Source organism: Etheostoma cragini, chromosome 13, assembly GCF_013103735.1.
Source record: "Etheostoma cragini isolate CJK2018 chromosome 13, CSU_Ecrag_1.0, whole genome shotgun sequence".
NCBI classification, from domain to species: domain Eukaryota; kingdom Metazoa; phylum Chordata; class Actinopteri; order Perciformes; family Percidae; genus Etheostoma; species Etheostoma cragini.
In genome coordinates, this window is record NC_048419.1 from 13,240,449 (window position 1) to 13,268,384 (window position 27,936).

Sequence of the window (27,936 nt, forward strand, 5' to 3'; positions counted from 1 at the left end):
ATCCAGTCCCATAATTAATCATAATGAGTCTTTTTTCTACTTGCCCGAGAAACATCAACAATAAGGCTCTTCTCTCCTCCCTGTCGCTTATTTAGTCCAAACTTACCTTACACCATCTATAAAAAAAATCCAGCTGATAAGCAGATATATAGCACCATGTTATGCCATTTGCAATCAGGATGGTTTGAAGTCAATACATTAAACAAAAAAGTCTGATACAATTGGAATCACTCACTAATATTGGTGAGGTTTTTTGTGAAAGTGATGTTTAGCAGTCTTGCCATTTTCCCAGGGAGATATTCATGAGCTAAACACACTCTTCTGTTTATTTCTCTTCTCAAATGGGGACTTTTATAGCAATCTTATGTGGAATGAAGCTACACTTTGCAATTTGCACGCCATAGAGGAGGGAATACAAAGAGAAGTCAGAGGATTTGGGGGAATGCAGAGGGCTCGTGCCTCTTTCCTTTCACAGTCTTTCCTCTTGTTTTTTTCTTTTCCCCTCCATGTTTCACTTCTCGCCTCAGCGACTGTCAAACTGACTTGCTTCTGTGACAACGGCAGCATCAGCAGTTTATCTTGGTGGGATTTTGGAGTTTGTGTGTGTACCAATTTCACAGTTTAAATGGTATATTCTAAATAGTTACGATTTCAGTTTTCATTTTGCATGCCTATGCAAAATGCCTATGCCTATGCGTTACACACATATTACTGTCTCTCAGTAAAAAAAACTTTCTTCATCCTCTTCTATCCATTTCTCTTCATATATGTTTCTTTAGACATAGGCCTCAGGAATGTCAGAGCAATTGATTTTGAAGTAGATCTTAGCGTTGTCCTCCCTCTGCTTTTGCTGTCTGTAGAGCATCCGCCTGTAGCAGATCAGGTAGAGAGGCAACAAGAAGCCCAGCATACTGAGTACTAAGAGTCCAATATTAACCTGGGGGACAACACCAAAATTAGCCATGACTTAAGGTTTAATTTGTGAAAGCTTTCAATGTGTGTTTGTATGTGTTTGTGTGTGTGTGTGTGTGTGTGCATTCATACCCAGAATGGGTCTCCCTGTAGGGGTCCCATCATAGCCAGAAACAGGGGTTGCTGCAGCAGAGCAAACACAGCACTGACCAGAGACTGCATGCCTGTTAGACTGCCAAACTGGGAGGAGGGATACCTGCAGAGACAGAAGCAATAAATTTAGTTTCTCAGTTTGACGTTAAATCCACAAACAGAAGACAATGGTTATGATGATTGTGAGAATGATGATGTGAGTGTGTGTGTGTGTGTGTGAGAGTGTGTGTGTGTGTGTGTGTGTGTGTGAAAGACGTTAGAGAGACACACTGCAACTTACACAGCAGCATATAGGCCGCCAACAGCAGAGTGAATGAATCCTCTCACCACAGTGTGTAAGACAAATGACACAATCTGAGGAAAGAAAAATCAATCAATCAAAAAATTAATATTCATAATAATTTGGGTCATTCAGTCAGTTGGTTTATGAGGATCCTAAAGCAGCAAAGCCGTAGCTTAGCATAAAGACTAAACCACAGGGAAAAAAGCTAACCTGGCTCTGTTCAAAGGTAAATCCACCTACCAGACAATGTGAGGCTCACTAACATTGATATTTGCATATGTTTGTAATCCTTTCCCAGTATATGCTAAGCTAAGATAGCTGTCTACTGACTGGTAGGCAAACCGAGCCAGGCTAGCTTTTCCCCCGTTTCCCGTTACATCAACAGCATGTAGCATTCATTGTAAAAGATACGATTAAACTGATTAAAACACATATTTATATAAAGTTATACAATTTAATGCTAGCAAGTCTGTAGTGTCCCTGGAGCACTTTACAGGCCTGTGTGTATCTTTGACAACTGAAGTGGACCACCCACCTGCACGGGGAGATTTGGCACTAGACAGGTGATCCCGAATCCCACTAAAAGGACGTTTGTGAGGACGAATGCTCGCAAGGCATTTGTCACCTTCTGGGTCTTTTTGTCTCTGGGCTTTTTCTTTATCTCAACCCTAGCAGTCAAAATCAGAAAGACGAAAGAGAGATCAGATTACACAAGCACTGATATTGCAACTCTATTTCAAAATAAAGGTTAATTTCTTGGTTCTATTCGATTCATCACACTGGCAAATAAACATTGCAGTAATGTCTGAACCTACGAACGGGAAGGAGTTAAGGCAGTCTAAAAGGGAACAAGTTGACTCACTCGCTGCAGGGCTCCTTTTTCTCGTCTCCGTCATCACAGTCCTTCAGCTTCCAGTCCATGATCTGACCAATCACAGGAGTGGTCATCAGGCAAAGCAGCTGCAGCATGCCGAAGATGGAGGAGTAAAGACTCACTGAGTAAGGCAGTGAAATGAGTAAAAAAAGGTTGTAAAAAAAGAGAGATGCCAATGATTATTATACATTTAAAAAAAAAGAAAGACAAGGTTGAAGGATAAAAATAACACAGATGAAGGGTTTCTACCTGGTTAATGACTCTGACTGTACAGTTAATTATTAATCCTAGGCGGTAGAGGCATATCGAAACAACAGTGGATAGCCTACGAAGAAAGCAACTGTTCAAAAGTCAATTTGGTGCCATTACGAGGGGATTTATGGTCAGGGGACTAATGATAAATGAGTGCTGAGTCATGTGAAACTGCTCATATCATATGACATAAGCTCAATGCTGGTGCTGAAGTGCAAAGTTAGTCAATGAGTGCAAGAAAATGGTACCTGGGGGTTTCAGATTAAAGCTTAAGGACAGTTGAAGGACTGGGTTATTGATATGGACATCAGGCGAGGTCATATGAAATAATAGCACTAGCTATGACAAAAGTCAGAGAGTAGTGGTAGTGGATTTAGTACAGTATTGCGATGGTAAACCCACACAAGACTAGAGGTCAAATTCTATTTTTAGTCATCTTGAGGGTTAACAGCCTAATGCTTCAGTACTCTACTGATACAATTATAAGCTCTTACCGACTTCCATTCTCTCCACTGAAATTTAAATAAAAACTACATAAGTTCAGTGCTCTTGTTTGTCTACACACAGAGAGACAGAAAGATACTAGAGAAAATGCAGAACCACAGACCTTTGTTGAGGTCTCCATCACTGAGCGACTCCAGGACGCTGTTCATGGCTCCCATGTAGAACAAGAGACGCAGCTGAGTGATAGACATGGTCAACAGACTGAGCATGAAGATCGGGCTGATGATGGTTTTGAAGAATGACTGGGCTGCAGGGGGAAACCAGGACAAAACAGAGGTAGACAACACGCATTAGAGTGAGAAGCATAACAATGGGGGGCCAAGAGTTGGCTGAATTCTGCACTCTTACACTCGTCATTTGGCTTGCACTCCATTTCCAGGTCCATTGTGGAGAGGCAGAACTTGTTTCCGTCATTGGTGGCGAGCTCCATCTGCTTGAGGTTGTTGCTCACACTGAGACGACGGCCTACTGTGGTCACTTGTTGGTAGAACTGCTTTCCTGTGATTTTATGGTCAAATCCCAGCCAGCTGAACTTGATCTTTATACTGCGAAAGTAGAGGAGAAGACAGGGATGACAGGGAGAAAAAAGAATGGGAGGAGAGGACAGCGGGTGAGGACACAGGAGAAGTTAAGTGAGTGAAGGGAGGGGGTCATGGTGAAATAGAATAGTGTTAAAGTATAAACAGATTATAGTGACCCACAGGGAAAATGCATATCCTATATGTCTTGAATCAGTCTAATGGAAAAGGTGTTTGCTGATCAAGCAAGGCATTAATTAAAAACAGGATTTAGTGTGTGTGAGCATCAGCAGATAGACTTTAACCTGGCACAATTAACTTTTGATTTGGATTATTTATCAAACAGTGACATTGGTTTTGAGTACTCCATACACTTTGAAACATAAAAGAGTCTCCTATTACTTTATTAGTCCAGTTTTGTTTCTAAAACAGATATCACTGTGTAGTGCAATGCAGTGCATACTGTGCCATTTGCAATAACACCGTACTGCACCTACATGCAGCATAAGTGAGCATATATTAGTACATGTGGGACTTTTATTTTAAAATTGTATCTGTGTTACATAACGTGTGTCTGTGTGTACTCACCTGTAGTCCATGTCGTCTGGTCCTGGGAACGGCTCCAGTGGCCAGTTGAAGAAGCAGTTTAAGAAGACCAGTCCCGCACAGGCAGCCCACACCACCAGGATAGTGATGAAAGATACGTCAAGGTCATAGATCACCTGTGCACATCAGAACATAAATGCAAAAGAACAGAGGAAACACCTGAAATCAGAATGCGCTTGTAGAAGCTAAATGTGGTTCTTGGAAAGCAGTCTGAAATGTCAAAAAAAAAAAGATTTATAAGGGATAAAGGTTAAAAAAAAAAAAGTTTACATTAGTGTCAACGCAAGTGTGTGGTAGGGGGATTCAATGTTTGTTACCTTGACACCAGGGAAGGTGACAGCAGAGGAGGCATAGGAGCCAATCATTAGGGCGATGAAAGTGGAACGGAGGTCTCCAAACATGTTAGGGAGCTAGAGGGAAACAGGAAGAGAGAAGAAGAGAGACACATTATAAGTCCTTATTGTAATCTAGAATCAAGCTACTGCATAAACTTGCAAGCAAATTAAAATATTATGCATACGTATGTAATGATATATTGTATAAACTGTATATATATTGTATTGTGTATGCAACTACAAAGGTTACAGTGTAGCTGCTCGAAGACAGATTGGGGACACCATGCAGATGGTGCCTACTGACAGAGGGTCAGAGTGGACAGTGGGAACCAATTTGAAGGCAGACATCAGAAAAAATAAGACACAAAAAAGTGTGATGAACACTGATAAAAGCAATATAAAACAGCATCACATAACAGACACGTGGCTGTCCAACACACAACACAAAGAGACGGGGTGACTGAGGTGAGGAGACATTTTCTCCGACCTTTTTACACGCTTTACTCCCATTTAAGGACAGAGAAAAGAGAGCTGAGAGGGAAAACAGGAGACAGTGGGTTGCAAAACTTCCAAATACAAAGGCATTCACAAGCTACTCTGTTTTCAAGAGACTGAACAACAACAAGCACATCCAATTACATAAGACTGGGGCTGAGAAAAAGGGATGTGTTTGTCTTTGTACTTAATTGAGAAAGTATGCATTTCGAAGCACCCAGTATCTCCCAGCATTATCACCAGGAGTACTCAGAAACGGTTTTAATATAATTTTTAAACATTAGAGATAAATGTGCAGCTGCTTGGCAAACCTGAATGGGAAAGGTGACCTGACAACTGCATTTGGCAAGGAGCCAGTGGTTGCTGCTGAATGTTAGACCGCTCAGCTGAGAATGAATGTCTGTATGTCTGAGGTGCAATCATGTTCAGTGAGTCAAGGAGCAGTATAGAGTCTAATGATTAATCTAATAATGAGGCTTTCAAGTCAAAGTATATCCGGATGCGAAGGAGGTGGAGTGAAAGGTAGTGTGAGTGGAAAATTTAGTTTTATGCAACTCCGGGGGCCTCTGTTCCCAAAGAGCAAACAAAGCTATAAATTAGGGGTTTACTATATCACTTACATTCACGCCAGGGGGAGCAACTAATGAGAAATTTAGATAGATACGACAAATACCACAAAGGAGATGTGCATCACAGTAACCAGCCTATGGTGGTATAGAATAGGGTCATTTATTGGGAGATTTACTAGGATAGAGCCCCTCTCTGGTGAACAACATCACCATGGTAGAGACCAGGATTCCTGTGTGAGTCACCGTAAAGCTGAACTGATGACGGGGCGAGGGAACAGGAAATTCAAGAACAGCAGTAAGAATGCAAAGAAATGATGAGGGGTTGAGCCTGTGAATCCAAAAAGCATTCAGTTGTTGCTCTGTCCGTATGTATCTGTGGCTCAATCTTAAAGGGCAAAGTTACTGGTTTTACACATCGAAAGTTTGTTTACAGATCTTGGAGAGTACTACTGCATATGTAAAACAAAAGTTGTATAAATCCTTTTGTGGCTCCAAAAGAGGCTGCAAAAAATCTGATATTACTCAACCAGCCCGAATGGGAGAGTCTGATATTTTCATGATTATGTTTCTGATTGTTATTCTTCCTTTTTACAAATGAGAGCTGTGGCTCTACTTTGCAGCCTCAGCGACAGTCTTCCTACATGCAGTAATTGTGCTTTAGTATATTAGTTTGAAAATATGAATTTATGTGATGAGTGTCTTTCTTTGTACGTACATTACAGTGAGTGCATGTGTTTAAACAAGAAAGACAGGGAAAGAAGCAGCTCACAAGCTAAAACAGTTGCTATGATGTTCTTGCTAAAGCTCAATTATGGATGCAGTAAAAAGTGATAATGAGCTAGCGAGTCACTAACTCTCTCTCTCCCCCACCTTAATAAACCCACACCGTCCTTCTGCTAGGAACACTGAGTACAGTGTAAGAAGCCAAATGAACAACATCAACCAGAATGCCAAAAGAGAGGGGAGGGAGCGACTAAGCAGGCGAGAAGCCAGCAAACTATTATAACAGAGCAGAAACAGCAAGACAAAGACCTGTAAAGACAGAAAATATACATATAGACAGACATTATGCGACAGGTGCCAAACCTCTGCAGCAGGAGGATTACAAAGCATACCCATAACCATGCACACACTTACTGTGAGAGATGTGAAGGTCATGCACATGCCCCCGAAGCCATTAAAAGTCAGTGCAATGAAGATAAGGACAGAGAGTTCTGCAAATGACACAAAGGTGAGCTCAAGACTGTCTCTGTCAACAACCACTACTGATTATTGTTTCAAATACAAAGCAAAATAAGGAAACATAAGCACTCTTCAGGCTTACCATTTGGTTTGTAGGCTCCATAGGCAATGAGTAGACAGGACAATCCAAAACACGTGCTGAAAATAAATGAGGATGACAATTTAAATTGCAGCCTATCTGCCATTTTTGTTTGGGTTCTTAAAAGATTTCCCATGTACATATTTCCAAAACAATTGAATGTGAACAGAATTTCGCTCACAGAATTGAAAATAAATACCATCACATAGTTAGTCTGAATGATTTCTGCTCTCCTTTGCTTACCTTCCCAGCAGTCGTAGCTTGCGAGGCCCATATTTATCCATGATAATCCCCAGTGGCAGGGTGATGGCCGAGAGCAGGAAGGAGCCCACTGTGAATGCCAGATTCAGCATCTCATCCTGTTCTTTACAAATCAGCCAGCCATTCATCCTCAGGGACCCATCCATAGGAATCAGGGGCCTCATCTCCACTCCGTCTCCCAGACCAACCATGCCACCCTCATTTTCATAGTAGTCTGCATAGTCATCAGGTTTTGGCGTTGCCATGAGTTGGGACAGATTGTAGCTGGAACTGTTGCCTGAAGAACATGATGAAAGTAGGTAGAAGATGGGATGTTAGATACTTTTTGGAGTCTGACACACTGTGAAAGAGGCCAAGACTTGGCATCAAGGCAAGTCTTATTTAGTCATACTGATACACAGACACATTGTCCATAAAGATTGAGTGGTGTGAATAATCATATGCCTGTGTAAGGTTAAATTCAGCTGTGCTATCCTGTAGATGGTTGAATGTATAGGGACATTTGGCAAATAACCTTGCAGAATTATAACTAGAAACCTATGTATAACATGATATTGGGGGCAGAAGCAAAACATGCACCGTTTTATAAAATATGTCCCTACTTGCCTCGACTGAGATGCTATTCAGACTTTATTAGTGAGTTGGAATGCCAGGGCTAAGAAGTGATAAGAAGGAACTGGCAATTAACTTCACTTTATTATAGGTACCTTCACATAGATAATGTGATAAGGCACAACACTCCTGAGAAGTCCATGTGAGGGAAGAAGGGAGGCAGCAGTTAGGGAATTTATTCTTCATGTGTGTTGATATTTTCTGGATAACACACCCTTACACCTCTATGGTATCAGCCACTTGTCATCTTTGTAGTCACGTGAGGCAAGTATGTGCATGGCATCCCTTTGTGACATCATGACGTCCTTTATAGCAAAGTTCCAAAGTGTACTTCAGGAAAGCTACGTTGCATGAGCTCCAAGAAGATTTGATTGAGCAAGATTCTGCAAAATTACCAGCTTGTGAAGGCCTTAGTTTCCTCTTCATGATGACTTGTGACCACTGACTTACCACATGAAAACAAGCTTTACCCATTCCTCAAAAATCACTGCTGCGTGTGCACAAAAGCCTAATCTACGCTGCATCATCTTTTTTTACTGTCGACCCCACCAGTTTGGTGATTTGACCGTTCATCACTTTTCTATCAGTCGGCTTCTCCCTCCCTGTCCTTTATCAGTGGACTTTCAACTTCCATTATACTAGTCATAAAATCTGTCCCTCTATCACATGTCACATGCCTCAAAAGAACAGAGCTGGTTGTACTGTCCTCTCCCTCTTACACTTTCCGAACAAGGTAAGACAGCTTTGGCAGCGCTCCAGGAAGCCAACTACAGTCGTGGGTGCTCAATGGTTACCTCAGTAGCGAGTCTGCGTCTGTGCTGACACACAAACATTTTTACTATCCTATAAAAGTGACTGGAATTAGCTTTGAGTAATTAAAGGTTTATGGCTGAAACGTAGGCTACCACTGATGCTAATTAAGACTGAAGATAAAACAAGACAAAGTTGCATCATTTGCAAATGAAGATTGATAGGAATTGAAAATAAAATCCCACTGTTAATCCCAGGTCAGATAACTTAATTGTGTAGACTCCCTGGGAGATATTGTGGTTACTACTGAGACAGAAAAACAGAATCCAACCAATATTTTAGTGTCTTTGGGATTAGAAGGGCTCCCCACAGCCAGTAGATGGGGGAAGACGTAGTCTCACTAAGGTCTAATGGATAAATGTGGCCTGATTCCTTTCTCACATTCCCTGTGCTTACTCTCTTCTATAATGACCAGACAGGGCCCATTGTGTGCATCAATTCCACCTTTGCACTTAAAAACACAAATCACCTGCCTTACTTTGCTCAAAGTAAGGGGTGAGGAGAAAAAGAGAAGATGAAGGGGTGAGGGAAAAAGACATCTGATCCAGTCCATAATTGGTTAACCAGATCCCTCTCAATCAGTCTTCTGCTATGTCTTCTAATTTAGATGGAGTTGATGAGAGCTACATCTCAAAAGTCAATGAGATACTGGAGACATTGGAGTATCTTACTCTTGGACCACTTTGTCAGCCTGCAGCCATGCTCTCACTTTAATTTAACTGATCATGTTTAATCTCCTGAGTCCCTTAAAAACAGTCGTTGCCCCCCCCAGAGAAAACACTTATTCATCCCAAGAAAGGAAGAGGCAAAAAAGGAAAGGTGTTAAGTAACATGTCTTGATTAAAACCTTGCACCCTCCTTCGCTTGACCTCTAGTGTCCACGGTCCAGTGTCAGTGCACCCTTTAAACTAAGCTCTATAACCTCATAAAAAGTTGTGGGAAGTATAATGAAACAAATGACAGATAAGTAATGAAACAGTGACAGAAACTGACTCACCCTCCTCGTTGCAAAGGTAAGAGTAGAAGCCTTCTGACTTGAGCATGATGAGGAGCGATCCCCATCCCAAAAGCACGGCGGAAAACAGCAGATTTTCAATGATGGAAGTCACTGCCATCCACCAGCGCCTGGCGAACGCTGTGGCCAGGGTCGGAGGCATGGTTGAGGGAGAGAAGATACAGGCAGAGAGGGGCAAAGAACCAGAGGAAAGAACTGTAGAGGTGAGAGAGAGAGAAAGAAAGAGAGACCAATGAAGAGGAAAGAAAAGCGCAGAGAGCCTCCCTGACTGACGCTCAGGTTGAAGGATCACTGATCACTTGTCTGTGAAGAGAGAGCCACAAAAGGAAGGGGGAGGTTTTGTAGTTAGCCTATCGCTGTAGTTACTTAGAACAGGAAGGGTACGTTTTTTTAAGATCACAAGATAAAAACCCTTAACACTAAATTCCAAGTTGTTTTGTTTTTTAGGGCATATAGAGAAAATGGACCTGTGATATCTGACCATATACACTGTTTGCTTCAAATCTTTTCAATGAATTGAAAGTTCTCTTTTCATTTGACACAGAGGAGAGGTAATCGCACGTTGCTCTTAAGAACTGACTATTAGTAACAATGACCATGCGAATTATTAACTCTACTGCTAGTACAAAGATCCTTGCATCACTCTGTTGTAGGGGCAAATACCTTACATCACATCATAGGCACTAATAATGACAACAATATTAAAAAGCATCCATTCCAATGGCTATTTGGTGGAAAAACTGGTCCAAACTGGACAGAAAAATGGGCCTGTGTCAGTGCTCCCACACCCCGTGGCCCCTCTCTCTTTACGTAACCCCCCAAAAAAGTTCTCTCAGGCCCGTCCAACCGCAACTTTCATCTGCAATTACTGTGGAGCATCCAAACATAAAGGAGCTGCCAGGCAAACAATCAGGACCGAAAACAACCCCCTAGCTCTCTCTCTCTTATCCCCTCGTCTCACACGGACACACACACACACACACAAACAAACACACACACTGCAATGTACAAAATACATGCAATACTTACTAAATAGTCTAAATAGGCTAGACATACACCAAATCTACTGTAACCGGTAATATACAAGTAGAGTTGACTGTAGACCTCATTAAAAACAGCCTAAGAAAGGGACCATACAATCAGGGTCGGCTTGTTTATGTAGGCCGACTGTTGTTGGAAAGTATTTCAGTTACATTTTTCTACAATGCATACGGTTAAAAGGTAAATTACAGATTTAACATGTCCAGGCAAATTACAAACTTCCTTAACTTCTTTCCTTACCTGTCCTGGCTGTAAGCAGCACCATCCGGCTTCAAGCAAATGAAAAGCTGTGAAAAGCCACGTTTATATATGCTACTCAGGCAGGCGGTCTCACATGGCGTCCCCTATTGACCATTGCATGTCTGATGTCTGCACCTCAGCTAAGCACAACAACCTTGTCTAGAGGCTTTGATATTTCTTAAATAACAATAGGGGAGCCAGTTTCTAGAGCTATAGGCGATAGGTGCCTTTTTCCTTCAAATATGTTTTAATGATACAGCTTTAATTTTGTATTACGTAAGAATGGCAATGCTTTGATTTCATCAAAAATTGTGCAATATCCGAAAGGATTAATCAAGCCGAACAAAGTCTGGTTGAAAAACATAATGGATTTCTGCAGATAAGGATGCTTAAGCTATCAACAGGTGTCTGGATCAATAGCTGGTATCGATAGAGTGCAGGAGACAGACTGGATCTGCGACTCCCCTAATTCAGTTGTTGCGTAAAGTGTTTACATGTTTACTGTGTTGTGTTCAGTGTTTTCCGGGATATGATGAGGTTAAAGTCTGTACACAAACCCTAAAGGAAGCCGTTGGCTGATTGGATTTATCACAACGCGTCCATGAACGATTGAATTAGGTCATGTATGGTTAGTGATTTAAAATACAATATTATTTAAATATGCTGAAGTCATTTCTCAACATCTTGCATAGATTGAATCCTTTAAGTTGCTGCATGTGATGCCAAATTTGCATGATCATAACTGTGCCTAATGAAATAGCACATTCATGATCACGCACGTTGCAATTCATGAGCAAATTCATTGAGAATAGCTCTTTCTGATGATGAAGTAAATGTTTGAAAGTGGGGGAGCCTGTTTTCCAGGTTGCCCACTTGCAATGCACTATCCTGAAACGGCAATCAATATGCAAATCAGTCAGTGAGTGACAACAACGTGACAAACAGTGACCCCCCAAAAAAGGGTAATTTGTGCTGTTACAGTGATCAATACTTTAGATTAAAGATTTGAAATTTAAATACGCATTTAATCTGGCAAACCATTAATTATGATGGGATGTGAGCTATCTCAGATTGACCAATCCGTTTGTTTGAGTAGGCTGCCTATCTAATGGACTGTAGCGATGGCTCAAGTGAATGTGTCTACCCTCTTAATGACGGACGTATTGCAAAACACACACATCAAAAACAGCTCACCCCTAGAGCAGTGTTTACTTCCCGCACCAGATCCAAAACATTTCTTTATATTCAGATATTTTACATCACATAGGATGCATAGAATTTCAAGACAGGCTATAGTTGTCTGAGATGTAAACGCCACCCTGTGGTTGTAAGTGATGCTTGCACATGAGAGAAAAATGACTGAAACAATAGTTGATGCTACAACAGCACAGTTGAATAAATGTCTTTATTGCACATTCATAACTGGAATCAAATGTTTGGTACAGCAATGCTTTGAAAAACTTTAAACACATGCCTGAAAAAGAAATACTCCACATAAAATGCTTCTTTTAGTCCTAAAACATAAAAAAATAAACTCAATTTCATCTGTGATTGTACAGCTCTTGATATATTGTGGCTGGTCATTTCTTGGTTTTTACTACAACACATCAAAAATATACTAAACAGTGGTTCTGTCCCTGGATTTTTTTTCAAGTGTATTCATAACCACTGTTAGTTTTACACACAGCCCACTCCCTTCATTAGTGCAGTCCACCTACAGCCGTCAGACCAAGTGCCAGCGACAGCAGCAGCGTCTTCATGGAGCCTTCAGTTCCTGGTGCAGCAGCTGGAGAGACAACAAAGTGAGAGAAAAAGAAGAAGAACATACAGGAAGGGAGGGACATTGTAAGCAAATTATAAAACATTTTACAACCATGGCATTTTGTTCTACTTCAATTTTGCTACATTATCTGTTAAATCCACAACCAGAATCAAAAGCTAATCTTTTTTTATGCTTTCAGTGTCACAGGATTACCCCAAAATATTGGATCATCACCTATGCTAACTTTAAAGCACTAAAACTATATATTTCCCATGTCATGCTTATCAAAGTTTATATTGTCAATAATGTATCTGCTGCACTACATCTTATACTGTAATAACAGATTTAGAGGAATGCCTGATCATTGTGATCATTGCATGGCATTGCGGGATTAATAAAGTATACATTATTATTATTATAATTTATTCATTTATTATTCACCCTATACGCAATACTAACCACGCAAACAATTACCATTTAACCAAACATTCCACACCCATTACATCACAGCAGAGACAAAGAAAGTCCAATACTTGCTGTACCCTGTTGACCTGTGTTGAACTAGACAAGATAAATGTATGGTATGCTATAGCTGTGACCAGACCAAATTAAACTATCAATAGTCTTAGTGGAACAGTCCATTGTTAATGTATGTTTTAACTGATTTTCTACTCATGTCATCACACCTGTACAACAACAACAACAACAACAACAAAAGTACAAACCATTCTGCTATGTAACAGAAACTTAGATGTACTGTATTTGGCTACAGTTCCCGGCATCCATTAATTTCTTTTTATTTCCATAAGACCTGAAAATATATTTGCACACTCTTGAAACATGCTTGAGTTCCATACTAATAATATATTACAACCTACACAGTGTTACTATTAATTAATCGCAGTGAACACCAAGCCTATAATCATTGATCAATCAAACAAGTTAAATAAACAGGTCTTACCATCGGAGGAGTTTTCTGAAATTGAAAAATATAAAAACATACTGAAATTATGTAAATGCACATACATGTGTGAGCGGGCACACATATCATTTACAAACACGCACAAACACAACACGCATACACACCTTGGATGGTGAAAGTGGTCTCCATGCCAGCATGAATGTGATCATTCACATGACAGTGGAGCAACCAAGTCCCTGGGTTCCCAGTTACCATCTCCACAGTCTGGAAAGTCCCGGGGAAAAGATCAAAGACGTCTGCACGGTGCACGAGGTCCGTCTGATACACAAACAGAGCGCACACATTAAAACAGAGGGGAAAACAAGCACAGAGTAAATAAACTGAGCATAGAAACTTTCTGTGGAGGCGTCGTTGAGGTTTTCAAGTAAAGGAAATCAATATCAGATTGATTTAATTTAAACAGGCCAGTTCAACAGAACATTGTGTGAATGTGTAAGAATGAGGAATTTGTAAGGTCTGTATCATTTGTACATAAATGCTCTGCCTGGTATGGTTTTAATTATGAATGAAAATAATAAGCCTTGGTTTTGATGGTAAGACTTACCTTATAGGTAAAAGTTTCAGCGTGGAAATGAACAGTGTGCATGTCCAATTCGTTGCCCATGCCCAGTAGATACCAGTCAACTTTCTGGCCTTGCATCATCACCAGTCCATGGAGATTACCATATAGTTTACCATTGATCCCTTCAATAGACACATTCACACATAGAAATTATCACACACTAAAGCCATCATACATAGAATCAGACAGAGGCACGCAGACACCAGTGGGGTGTTTGTCTAATGACAACATTAAAAAAACGCACAAGGTCTTTGAACCACGTATCACAGGTCGATTGTAATTTTGGATTTATGGGTAATTTAGTTTACATTTTATTTATTATGTTAATTTTTGTGCAAAGAATAGTTAGCATTGTTTTTTTATCATTTCATATTTCTTGTATTTTGTTATATTTGACTTATGCGTTTGAGTCTGTGTGTGTTCAACATTTCCCCTCGTGGACAATGAAGTTAAAGAATAAAAGTATTATTGGTTTTATTTTGCATACGCTTTTGCCCTCTAAGAGCTGTTGCTATTGGGTTTATCCATTTGCGCTCGCGCAGCAGTGAAGATTTATTTTCGCCCTTGCACACAGCATGGCCTCCAAAAGGTCCACAGATACTGTATATTACAGGTGCGGAACCATAGATCTGCTCCCAACATCAGCATTTTTCTTCAGCCAATGTTGGTAGAGCAGGTGGCCCAAATCTTAGGGTGCTACACAGATACGACAGAATCTGGAGTTACAATACGTAACTATTGTTCTATAAAAGACTTATATTTTTTAATGAATAAGGTAGTTTTACTCTGTGTCTCACGCTCCCCTCTCTTCTTATCTCTTACCGTGCATTAAGTTACTCTCCTCAAAGCCTTCATCTGGAATGAAAGAATGAGGGTCAACGCCAAGGTATGTTTGGATGTTGTCATCCAAGTACCAGGACTGGTTTTCATCATGCACCATAAAGAGCAGAGCAAACTCCTTTTCCACGTCGCTCCTCTGTCTGTCGGGCCCCTGGCCGTGCTGTAGGGTCCCAGGTCTGCATATCACCAGAGGGCCCAGAAGACCACTGTACAGATCCTGAACATAAATCCATAAACACAAGCATGTCACAAGCATCTACACATTAACTCATCCTAAACACTGTGATTTATGTGCATCCATGTGACTGATATGTATAAAGGGAATTTGCACCTTAATGAAGTCAACATTGGAATAATAGGCGTAAGAGATGCAGTTAGGATCTGAGACGCCTGGACCAGAGCTTTTAAGAACATCCCACGTCATCTCCATAATGTGGCCTGGAGGCAAGAAAACAGAAAACAAATGCATATCAATCTCCCTGCTTTGACAAAAAATATTATGTTAGAATGCAACAGCATATATTTTAAGATTTTGATTCTCACCAGGTTTGACAGGAATGTGTGCCCCGCTGGCCTTCACTCCATGTGCGCTAATTGAGTATGGCCTGCTGGCTTTGTTCTTGAATGTGATGACGATCTGTTCTCCTACCTCTGCTTTGATTAATGGACCTAGAGGAGAAAAGAAAAACCTGTGTCTTTTTCGGTCTCTTCTTGGTAAAAAATAAAAGGCACGAAGAGCAGCTAAGCTTACCTAGAATTTCCATGTGTTGTTGGTTGGGCTGTCGTTTCTTCTGAACTCTGAAGGTGTCATCAGTGTATTCTCTATACACCACTTTCTTATAGCGCGAGCCAATTCTGTTTTTTCCTTTCGCCACAAATATATTGCCTGGACTGGAAGACATGTGCCAATTTGCTTTCATTAACAAACAGTAATAAGTTATGCCACTAATCACAGGCTCTGGCTCCAACACTGAAATACATCATCCTACAATTATCTTGCTCACACACCTGTCCTCTAATGTGGCATGGTGCTTCTCCAGCTCCCAGTCTCTCTCAGGTGAAAAGTCCCACTCTATTTCTTCAGCACTAATAAAGTATTGCACACTCTTTGTTGGCCGTTCTGTGTTAGTGAGCTTCAATTTGTGTTGGGGGCACAGATTCACTCTGTACTGCTGTCTCATGCCTGCTGAGTAGTGGTCTGTTACTCTGCAGCTTATCTCATACACACCTGACAAGGGAAATGAAAAGAGGTTACGGATTTGGACAAATTACTTAATATGTTTGTCGCTTTACCCTAGGTGTAGACATTTGCAGCTGAAACTAAGTATCCTGAGAGATGAGATATGTCCAAAGGGTTCCTTCTACACAAGTTTTGAAATTAGATGCAAGTAGGTTTATAATTTTCAAAAATGTCAGTTTAACAAAATCACTGACATGATACTTTATAGTCTGTCATGTTCAAGAGAAATAATGCAAATACAGTTTAACATAACAGGATGTGGTATACAGGCTACATCTGACGGTTTCTGATCTAATAATAATAATAATAATACATTTTATTTAACAGCGCCTTTCTAACACTCAAGGACGCTTTACAGACAATAAAAGACAGATAAGAGATCTGCATTGGAATGACTTGAATCCCACAATACTGTAGATCATTTTGACATTTCCTGTTTGTAATGAAGTTATGGATGTTTATGGATGTATGAATGCTGACAATGTGTGGAAGGAAAGGGACGTGGTTTTTGAGTGGCAGCACAGTGTGTGTGTTTGTTTGTGTGTGTGTGTGTGTGTGTGTGTGTGATATGACTAACCAGGAGTGTTTGGCTCCATGGCAACAGTAGCAGTGGTGTGAGGGAACAGGCTAAAAGTGTCACGTGTTGTGCTCTGCTTCTTGAAGGTGTTCCCCTCGAAATAAATACCATGGATGTCCACTTCTGTACCTAGTCCAAAGGCGTACCACATAACTTTGTCCCCAGCACACATCTCTACCCCCTGAAGGTTCCCATACATGCGTCCGTTTACAGCTGAAATGAAAGGGGGGATTTAAACAGAGAGAGAAGAAGAAAATACTAAAGAAAAACCACAAATGACCCTCAAAATATGATACTAATGGTATGTGGGCTCCTATCAGTATCTATGAAATCATATTTAAATACACTCAGTAACACAATGATGATTGATACCGTGCATCAAATTGCTCTCTTGATTTGGGTCGTTGCTGCTGAACTTCTCAATATTCTCCTCCAAATACCAGCTCATGTTTTCATCAACGACAGAAAACAGAAGGAAGAACTCCTTATCCATACCCGTCTGTAAAACAATACACACACAGTACCTTTCAGTTTCAGTTAACAGGATAAAAACTAAAAATGTATTACACTGTTTTAAATGCAAATGCCAAAGCCTGCCTATCAAAGGTGTAACTATTTTGTTGTTACAATTAACTTGCCATATTGTATTCAGGACAGTGTGTTTTGTTCTCATCTTATCTTTTCTGCAAGGGCCCATTTTCCCAACAATGATAATATAATCTTATCAAGTCCCAATAATGCTGAGACAAACATCCAATTAACCGACCAAAAGAAAATGTATCAGTGATGTAATAAAGTAATTAAGCAAGGGAAAACATTTACAGTTGAAAGCGTCATAATGTTGAGAATTTCCTGCATTTATCTGTGAGAGAAAGTGTGTGTGAATGGATAATAAAGCAGCACCTGGGTTCCGTTCTCTCCCAGCGTTCCCTTCTTGCACACAAGCAGAGGTCCCACTAACCCAGAGTTAGTGTCCTTAGTGGGATCAGTAGCAGAGAAGTATAAGTAGGGGATACAGGCAGTATCAGATGAAGATGGACCTTCTTGAACCTGCCAGGTATAGGTGAACTTCTCTCCTGGACCAACGTGAGAGCCTGGCTTGTCAACACCTACAGTATTGCACACACAAAACCTTTTTGTTTGAAATAATAGGCTTTTGCAGTAGAACTCTATGCCTATGACACATCAAACACATTCTATTGCAACACAGTCCATGGATTACTTAGATTTCTTAAGCTGCTGAGTGATTAAGATTTTTTTTTTAGATGTGCAGATATTTTCATCCCTTCATGCTACAACTTACAGCGTGAACCCATACAGAAAATATTATCCACACTTTCCAATGCTGAAGGACTCGCTTTAGCAGAAGATTAGTTTCTTATGCCATAATACTGCTAAACAAACCATATCCCTGACCTTGTTTAAATATGTTGTAATTATTGTAAATCTGCTTGTTTCTGTGTTCAAAACTTGTTTTTATGTTATCTGATATAGTTTTAAATGCATATTGCCATGTGTATGTAACGGACTGTGAAAACCAATTCCCCCCACAGGACGAAAAATACCTATGCCTAAGCTAAACATCTCCCCTTATTACCAGTCAAGTCAATCAATTTTAAAGATGTCATAACTACTGAAGTGTTTCTTAGCTGTGCCTCAGTATCTGTGGCAAAGCAACTGTCCACTTCCTCACCATCTTCATAGCTGCTTCCTTGGAAGTGTTTATCATAGCTCAGGCCATGAGGCTGGACGCTGTAGTTTCTATCGGCTTTATTCATGAATGTCACTTTGAGAGTGTCTCCCTCCTCTGCTCTCAGGACTGGACCTGGACAAATACAGGAGAACATTGTAACCAGACAAGAGGTGTTGAGAGAACATAGGTATAAGACAAGACACCAGTGTAACAGCAAAAAAAGGGAGATTTTTGCCAAATCTGGAACTTGGCAAAAAGGTAGTCCTGACCTAATATTCCTAAGTGTTGAGTATCAGGTGTAAGTGGCTTTGGGGTGGTGAAGGTATTGTCTGTGTACTCTTCGTATATCACTTTCACGTAGTCACCTCCGATCCTTCCACCATCTTTGCCAAAATAAACCTCTGATGCACTATAAGGGGAAGAGGTGGGAGAAAGAATAGGAAAAGCGAGATACTGCAAGTGAGGAAGGGGTTGCAATGAATGTTTTACTAACAATAAAAGGTAACAGAGCAAAAAGCTGTCTAGTCAGTAGGGTTCAATGTGTCAGGTCGGGGAACAATAACAAAGACACACTAATAGCAACTATATCCCTCCATCTCTATCCACACTGCTTAGTCTAGACACCACAAAACTTCCTTACCACAGGCCAGACCAGCTCACAAATAATCAGCCCTCTCCAGGGCCACACACACAGACAGGCAACTTTGTTCAGAGGTTTTGAAAAACCTCAAGAATGGTTTACCGCTTGATAACATAGTGATCACCTACAGTCAGTTAGCTGCCATACTTCCTTCTCCAAAACTACTGCGGCTGTACTTTTTAAATGCCAAAGAATGTCCATCTAACATATTTTTGCCAGTATTCCTTGTTTGGGTGAATTTGAATGATATCCTATGATTTTATTATAGAGACTTGTTCTAGGTGTGTTATGTAGTGCTGTGTAATACACTACCACTACTACTATTTATTTATATAAATTGTTCCATTATCTTTATTGTAACTGTTATTGCCTGTTCATCACACTCCAAACGGCACCGTCGGACAGTCCAAGGTTTCTTCCTAAAAGGGAGTTTAACCTCGCCACTGTCACACTAATGCTTGCTCTTGGGGGAATTACTGGATTATGGGTCTTTGTATATTAGAGAGTGGTTATCTGTAAAGTGTCTTGAGATAACTGATTTTATGATTTGATACTATAAATACAATTGAACTGAATTAAATTAAATATAGTGTAATTAGCCATTGCCCTAACAAAAATTAAGACATGTTTGTTAAAAAAATGCTAATCTAAGGATCCTAAGCACATTTGAAACATGACAACAGGATAGTCCATATAACTGTACAGGTTTGATAACAGTTATTGTATATGAAGTACAAATGATGTCCTCTTTAACTATATTTGGACAAAAGCAGTACAAATTTCGACAACTCGGAGCAATAATACAACCTAAATGGACATGACCCTTGATAAACTAAATAGTTGGGAGGAAGCTGGCATTAAGCCAGGTGGGTCCAGGTTACTTGTGTTTTTGGGACAAACATCACAAGAGTTTTAAATTACATTGGGCTACCATTGCTGTTACCATTGGTTGGATGCAACCGTATGTCACTCCTAATTTGATAAGGTGTATGCCAACCTGTCGGGCTCAGTGAGAGATACATTAGTAATCAGATCCCTTCCTGAGGGACCATAGCCCCACAGGACTTTCTTTGCTAGCAGGTAGTAATTCCTCACAACACCAGACATCACTGTAGAGCTGGCATCATTGCCGCATGACTTCACTTCATAAAAGGCCTGCATTCCAGCTGAAAAAGATAAAAAGAGACACACACAAACATTATGTGGCCCACAATTCACATGAACAATATAAAAGCATGTGGTGAAACTGGACCTTCAGAGCATCTGGAAATCTAAATGGCTGAAAATCAACCTGACAAGTCAAAAAGGTTAGATTTAATCTAAGCCTTTAAAAAAAAACTATATTTCTGGGTTAAGTTAACACTTTCAACTTCCTTATCTTTTTCTTTTGCGACACCAGACCCTGAGAGACACATGACTTGTAAAAGAACCAATGGTGTGATTTGTACAGTAAATAACTATTTCTTTGAAAGCCAGAGAGATAAAAAAAAGAAGCTATCATAGAAAGCCTGATAAGATACAGAGGAATGGTATTTCACAACTGTAAGCAATATTCATTAAATATTTTGAGCAAATATGGCTCATTCAGTTCTACGCTTAAAGGACTTTGGACAGCCGTAACATAAAAGTCCTGGTGTGCTCTGCTGTGGGAAGACTTGTAATAAAATAACAGAGGTGTACCTCACCAAAATGCATTCCCCCGTCAGCAACTCTGCACAACCAGAGCAGAGAGGTCAGAGGTCACACAGAGGTGTAAAGATCAGGCCTACCCTGTAAGTGGTCATTAACCTGGCAGGACAGCAACCACTTTCCCGATGCTTTCGGGACCATCTTAGCTGTGGCGAACGTGGCTGGGAAGAGGCTGAGGACGTCGGTGCGGTGGCCACGGTCCAGAAGTGTATTCCCATGGAAAAAAGCAGTATGAATGTCCACCTCGTTACCAATGCCAAACAAGTGCCAGGATACTGCACGGTGCTGGCATAACTTGATTCCCGGCAGGTTACCATACATGTAGCCATTAATAGCTGTCACACAGATATAAACACAGACGGGGGTTAGTGGGAAAGACAAAGAAAAGAAAAAACTTAGTTTCTGAATCTTCTTTTATATATTTAAAATAAGTCATTTGTAGTGACGAGTAACTCATATAACAAAGTAAATTAAAGAATGTAGGAGCAACTGGATGCAGGGGAGAAAACAGAGATCAGCATTCTTAGAGGTAAAAACAAAAAAACTAAAAAAAAAACTAAAATGCTACCAAATTAATTTGTATGGTCATTTTAGCACGAGACAATCTCTCTCACCATGCATAAGGTTTGACTCGTTAAAGTCTGGGTCTTCCTTGTCAACTCCAGCTGGATCCGTGCAGTTCTGAATGTTATCCTCCAAGTACCAACTCTTGTTTTCATCCACCACGTTGAACATCAGGAAGACATCCTGGTCCACATCATTTCGAACTGACTCTAGACCAGATTCTGGCTTTGTCTGATCCTGGACTGGGTTGTTTGTGTCCTTTAAAATTCCTGCACTCACGGAGAAAGATGTGACATAGAAAAACATTTAGGATGGAGGTGAAAAAATAAAAATGTATATATGTGTATACTGTGCATGCATGGTAGTACGGAGTGTGAAGTTATTCTCCTTGTGGTTTTCCACCATATTTGTTCTAACTATAAAGCTTCCTTTCATGGGAGTTTTTCATTGTAGTCATTATGGGCTTATGCTAGGGAGTGTTTTTAAGTCTTTTTAATCATGGGTGTGAAGAAGCCCTTGGTGAATGTAACTATAATTAAGGGACATACAATTTGCTTTGGCATCCAAATAATGCATATCGAGATGTAATCCAACATGCCACATAAAGACACATTGTGAGAAATATCATCTAATGCAAAATCAGTAAGATTAAATAGCTTGTAGTTACATATCTTCATACCTTTTTTGCAGGTGAGCAGAGCCCCGATAAGTCCTGAGGCGATATCCCTGGGGGCTTCCCAATGAGAGTGATAGATCCAGGTCAGGCAGTTGGCATCGTCATCTGTGGGGGCGAATTCAGGTCTGACCTCCCAGCGATAGGTGTAGTTGCCTCCCGGAGGAACAGAGTCATCTCCCTTCAGCTTGTTTGATGTCCCATCTGGATACAGCGCCCCTATTAGACAAATACAAGATGTTTATGTTGAGATCATTCTGTTTCTTTTTAAGTTCAGAGAGCTGTTGAGCCTATCCCATTGTGTCAGTAAAAACAATGCTATGGTCTTGAACTCACGAGTGCATTAGAATGATGTAGAAATAAAATGCAGGAAATCAATGATTCATCAGTAGGATGAATAATAAGCACATTCTTCAATTGATGTGTCCCATCTCAAGGTTATATCTATTTTCTCCATGGGTCTTACCACTGTTATTATTTTAGCCTGAAAGTGTGTAAGTGATCTATAAATACACAAACTACCTCAGTCTTAGTAATAGTTATCACGGGTACACTGACCTCTGTACCACTCTGTACTCGTCACATGTCATGGGTTAAAAAAGAATTAGCTGACTTTATCAGTTTTATGTCTTGATGTGTTGACACCACTCCCTCTTCTTCGTCTTCCTCCCCACACATCCCTCACTTACTGTTCATAATCTGCTGTTTATGAAAAAAGGCTAGATTGTTACTTAACAGAAATGTTCTTACTAATTGACAGATTGATGTTAATGTTTTAAATAACTTAAACAGGACATCAGCCATAATCTGTTATAAGAAGGAAAACTAAATTTAGTTTCGCTTCCTGTGCATTAAGCCACTTGAAATTCCAGAGGCAGGATGCATCTCCCCAATTGTGGGGGATGGGGGCATGTTGCATAACAAAGAGCTTTAAAAGTCAGAAGACATATTTTCCATAATAGCGACTCAATTATTTCAATTCTACTTTTCCTTTCACACAGGCCAAACTGGACTCATTTAGCCCATATCACATTCGCCAGTGAACTAGTATCTTGTTGTCTGAGACAGTCAGGCACTGAAGCAGAGGGGAAAAACATGCCAAGATGCTATACTTTCAGAGGAGTATTACACAAAGCCACAGATAATATCTTTTTGAACTGAATATGCAGACAATATTAATGTTCCATCAGTGAGCCTGTGCACTCAAATTGCCCAGGTGTTCTGAAGTGATGCCCAAACTGTCCAATGAGGAAAATAGGCAAATAATAAATATATAGTCTGTGTGTCTGCACATACACATATATGTATTATGTAGCACTATACCTTCTGTATTCTTCTCATAGAAAACTCCATGAGGATGCATAGAGTAGTTTCTGGTCGCAAAGTTCTTCAGGTGGACTACAATAGTTTCATCAACCTCAGCTCGCAGTATGGGCCCCAGGAAGCCCAACCAGACGGGTCGGGGGGCCGGGTGGGTGTACGTAGCATCCGTGTACTCTTGGAACATTGCCTTCTTATAAACACGGCCAATACGGTGGGGTCTTCTTTCCAGGAACACAGATGCATGCCTGAGATAGGAGTGGAGAGAGATACGTGGTGAAACAGAAGGAAGAGTGCGTGTGTATAGAAGGCAGAAGAGAAAGAGACAGCCAAGAAAACCTGATCGGTTTGTCATTTCTTAAGGTCACAGTCAGGTTATTGTTACATCACCCAGTACACAGTAGCACAGTGACTTGCAACTATATTTCCTAATTATGTTACATAGATATCTTCAATAAATAAAAAGCATGAATAATTGTAAAACAATATAAATGGTTTAACAAATCGGAGCAGTAGAATAAAGATACTTGTGGTCTAGTGGTCTTAACTGAAAGAGAGACAGAGCAGGGACCCCCTACTCCATGTATCATATAAAATGAAGTTGCATATACAATAACGTTTAGGGCAGCCTACACCCATACCTTTTTGCATTGAATACTAGGCTATCAAAAATAGCCTAATAATTGTTGGCATGGTTTTATAAATCATGTTTTAATGTTAAACATATGTGGCACAGTGAATCCTTAGGATATATTGTCTCTGTGGATGGCTACCTTAGTGACTACCTTACCTATAGGGTAGCAAGCATTGGGGATTTAAATTTTGCTACTAATATGTCGGATTCAAGGTAAGACTTTTTCATTTCGGAAAAAAGGAACCATAATTTGGAGCCACCCCTGCCTTGACTCTCAAGACCCTCTAGGGGTCCCGATCCCCCTGTTGAATATCACTCATCTAGCCTATTAGTGGAAGAAAATCCAATATATTGTCTGTTAAAGCACTTTGTAAACTCTGTTTTTAAAGGTGCTATATAAATAGAATTATTCTTATTACATTCTTATTATTCTTACTATTATATTCAAACACCATGACACCACCATGACAACAATGTGGCAGCCTTATTATTGCCAAGATAAAGACTGTATGACTGTAGCCAACTATACAACTGTATGAAAAGAATGGAACAAGTAGATGTATAACCAGAATAAAAAGAAGCAAAGTGCAAATATGGCAAAAAGCCTCATGCCACAGAACAAATTGCATCTGGTTGCGGCGTTTTAACAATTTGTCATCATTATGATTACATGTTTCTCTGGGTTAATAACGTGTCACTGGAGATGTGGCAAACACAGTTTTGCTTCTGTATATCCAGGCCATGCAACAGGGAGGATGAAAAGTACTATGTTTACTTGATTGACAAATGCTCATACTGACAACCTTGCTGCCAGTGTGATGATGGGGGTTCCATTGAACACCTGGTCAGAGCTACTTAGTGCTAATGTGGGTGCAACACAAGCCTATTTTCAACTATTGAATGCATGCTTATTTCAGTATTGATGAGATTTGAAGCAATCGTCTCTATGTTATATTAAAATGCCATTCAAACTTCATTATGGTTATAGTTAAACACACCACCTTGTTTTTTTACAAGTACTGATATATTACTTTTTCTTTTATTGGTCAGTGTTTGAGAGCACTAGGAAGCAGTTTTATTAGTAGAAGTTATTTAACTATAAAATAAATATAATAGAAAGAAAAAAATGACAATGGCATCTGGAGAGGATAAGAATTATTGTTCAATGTATGCTAAAATAGCTTGGTTTGAGTACAAACAATGATTTTGCTGCACTTGTGTGTATTTTGCCATGATGACTGTTGGGTAAGTTGACCGCTGCTGAGTAAGTCGGGATATTCCAGCATTGTGCAAGGGTGTGACAATGCATCAACGTTTTGAAGCTGTTTTACATGAAAAGATCAGGTACCTGCCAATTACTTAAGGAATGAACATCTATCTGCAATTTAACTGCAGAATACATACATGGGGGACAACGGTCCGTGATGTGCTGCAGTAGGCCTACTTGGTTCCGTGTGCTGAAGAACTTAAGTGTTTCTGTTTATTCTTAAAGCACAGTGTTCAACATAATATTGGTGGTGTGATGCAAACGATTATCTCATTTATGTACTATATGGAATGTATAATGTGATCTGTAGCCTATTTTTTGAAAAGAGTGATGTTACACCCAAGTACCCTACTGCTTCCCTTTAGCTACATCTGCCAGACTGCCGGTAAATCACATAACACTCCGTTCAGAGGTCTAGACACTTCCACACCCTGACCAGATCAAATCTACTGTAGCCTATAACGTTTGACCTAAAAATATTGTTCCTATATATTACCAGAGTATTTATTATAATCACCAATAGATTTAGACAAGTAATCTCAACACCCAATGCCTGTCTGAATGTTAACGCGATGAATTAAAAAAAAAAGTCATGGATTCCCTTTACAATTTACAGTAGCATAATTTGTAAGTAACTTGACTGTCCTATCACAACTCACTCATCATTTTCGACGTCTTGCCCGTTAAGCAGGTTTTTTCCACTTGGTGCGTAATCCCAAAAGTCCTCATTGATCCCAACATAGTAAACTCTCTCCCTGCTGCGCTTCCCTTCCACAGCGGAGGTGAGAAGAACCAACAAACAACTCGCAAACAGCCCCGTTGCCTTTGCCATAGTGAGCTGATTGCTCCGTCCCATGTAGGGCTGAGAGTTAGAGGGTTGTGGTTAAAAAGGAACAAGTGGAGACCTCCGTTGACTCTTCCATGCGAGCGTGTATTAACAGTGCGCGTTGGGGTTGCAGACAGCACTTGTGAAACTCTGCAAAGGAACACAGTTGGTCTATTCAGCCGAAGAGGGACCATGGCGCCTCCTGTGGTATCAGAGGACAGGGATTACAACCCCTCAGTGTTCTCGCGTTGATTACCAGACTGCACCAGTCCTTGAGAAATCAACATTCCGTTGTTCACATTAAGTCAATAAATGAATGAATGAAGATTTGAGATTACATCCGTTTGCACCCTGTTTTAATATTGAAACACTGTTGAAATCCTGTCCATAGACCAACGTAATTTCAATGGTAGGCCTATTTCAATTGTCAGGAAAATTGAAAAATAATAATGGAATATCAGTCGTTATTAAACCATACAAAATTACGGAAGAGGATTAGGCCCACGAGTGAAAAATGTATTTTCTGAGTTTAAAGTCAAAATTCTGAGAATAAAGTCAGAATTTGAATAAATTTGTCACCAGTGGCCCTAATCCTCTTCCATATATATGCCTATGGCCTAACCTAAAACCAAGCCTCTCCTTTTTACCACCATTTTGATGCTAATAAGCCATCCCCTCCTCTAAGCATTCCCTTACTTTACATCTGAAGAGTTTAACAACTTTATTTGTCCATTGTTTATTTCTAAAGAACAAGGCAATGTATGGAAGGCTCCATTACCTTGTGTAACCAGGCCCAATAGACGGTTTAGCCAACGCCACCTTGGGACTTTCATCCAAAGAGTATAACATTTAATTTCAGTTGGTACCAATCCCGGGGACTCCCACCACACAAGAAAGCCCAAATAAAAGTGGAAAGACGAGGTTTGTTTGACCTACTAAAAATAATTTATAGCAAACGTAAAAAACAATATTAATTTAAACATAACTGTAAAACAGTAAGTTGGAAACAAAACCACTGCAAGAAGAAAACAAAACAGCCAAAAATCCAAAACACAGGAGCAGGGTTGAACTTTGTTATAGTGAAACTATTTAAGAAGAAACTTAGGAGCTCGTTTGCATCAAAAGGAACCAGTTGAGGTGGTTTGGGTATCTGGTGAGGATGCCTCCTGGGTGCCTCCCTAGGAGGGTGTTCCAGGCACGTCCAGCTGGGAGGAGGCCTCGGGGAAGACCCAGGACTAGGTCGAGAGATTATATCTCCAACCTGACCTGGGAACGCCTCTGCATCCCCCAGTCAGAGCTGGGTAATGTGGCTTGGAAAGGGAAGTTTGGGGTCCCCTGCTGGAGCTTCTCCACCCTTGACCCAATACTGGATAAGCGGACGAAGATGGATGGGTAGGCTGTGGCTCAGTGGTAGAGCGGTTGCCTGCCAATTGAAAGGTTGGTGGTTCGATCCCCGCCCCTGCACTCATTGTCAAAGTGTCCTTGGGCAAGACACTGAACCCCGAGTTTCCCCCGGTGCTGCGCATCGGAGTGTGAATGTGTGTGAATGTTTATCTGATGAGCAGGTGGCATCTTGTACGGCAGCCCCGGCCACAGTGTGTGAATGGTGAATGTTTCCTGTAGATGTAAAAGCGCTTTGAGCAGTCGTTAAGACTGGAAAAGCGCTATATACAGTAAATACAGCACATTTAGATAACTAGCATTTTAGTTAGCAATAATTAGCCTGTGCCTAAGTTATCTCCTAACATATATCTACCCTTTCCATCGCTGCAAGATTCAAAATGATTGAAATTTCTCTTGTCACAGCTACACCAGAAGACTTACAACTTTCAGAGAGGTTGATCACGTCACAGCAACGTCGTCAAG

At 40.4% G+C, this 27,936-nt stretch overlaps 2 protein-coding genes across 4 annotated transcripts; both read right to left on the reverse strand.

Annotated features, from left to right (window-relative positions):
- Nucleotides 1-500: 500 nt before the first annotated feature.
- On the reverse strand, nucleotides 501-10,941 carry slc43a2b (solute carrier family 43 member 2b). 2 transcript variants are annotated; one of them, XM_034889728.1, is made up of 15 exons: nucleotides 10,802-10,941; nucleotides 9,503-9,823; nucleotides 7,066-7,360; nucleotides 6,826-6,881; nucleotides 6,639-6,715; nucleotides 4,420-4,512; nucleotides 4,085-4,218; nucleotides 3,327-3,523; nucleotides 3,082-3,225; nucleotides 2,969-2,986; nucleotides 2,211-2,343; nucleotides 1,884-2,016; nucleotides 1,346-1,419; nucleotides 1,045-1,168; nucleotides 501-937 (listed from the first exon to the last, which is right to left on the reverse strand). In XM_034889728.1, exons 2-15 carry the CDS (start codon nucleotides 9,660-9,662, stop codon nucleotides 776-778), a joined length of 1,800 nt encoding a protein of 599 aa, XP_034745619.1. In that variant the 5' UTR covers nucleotides 9,663-9,823; nucleotides 10,802-10,941; the 3' UTR covers nucleotides 501-775. The 2 variants fall into 2 exon arrangements, with proteins under 2 accessions (XP_034745619.1, XP_034745620.1); XM_034889729.1 differs by lacking the exon at nucleotides 2,969-2,986.
- A 1,246-nt stretch (nucleotides 10,942-12,187) lies between these two features.
- LOC117955311 (ferroxidase HEPHL1) lies at nucleotides 12,188-26,259 on the reverse strand. 2 transcript variants are annotated; one of them, XM_034889726.1, is made up of 20 exons: nucleotides 25,904-26,259; nucleotides 23,347-23,591; nucleotides 22,030-22,242; nucleotides 21,401-21,619; nucleotides 20,867-21,121; nucleotides 20,095-20,263; nucleotides 18,727-18,866; nucleotides 18,458-18,589; nucleotides 17,668-17,873; nucleotides 17,137-17,263; nucleotides 16,765-16,977; nucleotides 15,956-16,175; nucleotides 15,699-15,838; nucleotides 15,491-15,616; nucleotides 15,279-15,385; nucleotides 14,930-15,164; nucleotides 14,090-14,229; nucleotides 13,650-13,803; nucleotides 13,525-13,539; nucleotides 12,188-12,587 (listed from the first exon to the last, which is right to left on the reverse strand). In XM_034889726.1, the coding sequence occupies exons 1-20, from the start codon at nucleotides 26,098-26,100 to the stop codon at nucleotides 12,502-12,504; spliced, it is 3,339 nt and encodes a 1,112-aa protein (XP_034745617.1). In that variant the 5' UTR covers nucleotides 26,101-26,259; the 3' UTR covers nucleotides 12,188-12,501. The 2 variants fall into 2 exon arrangements, with proteins under 2 accessions (XP_034745617.1, XP_034745618.1); XM_034889727.1 differs by lacking the exon at nucleotides 13,525-13,539.
- Nucleotides 26,260-27,936: the final 1,677 nt, after the last annotated feature.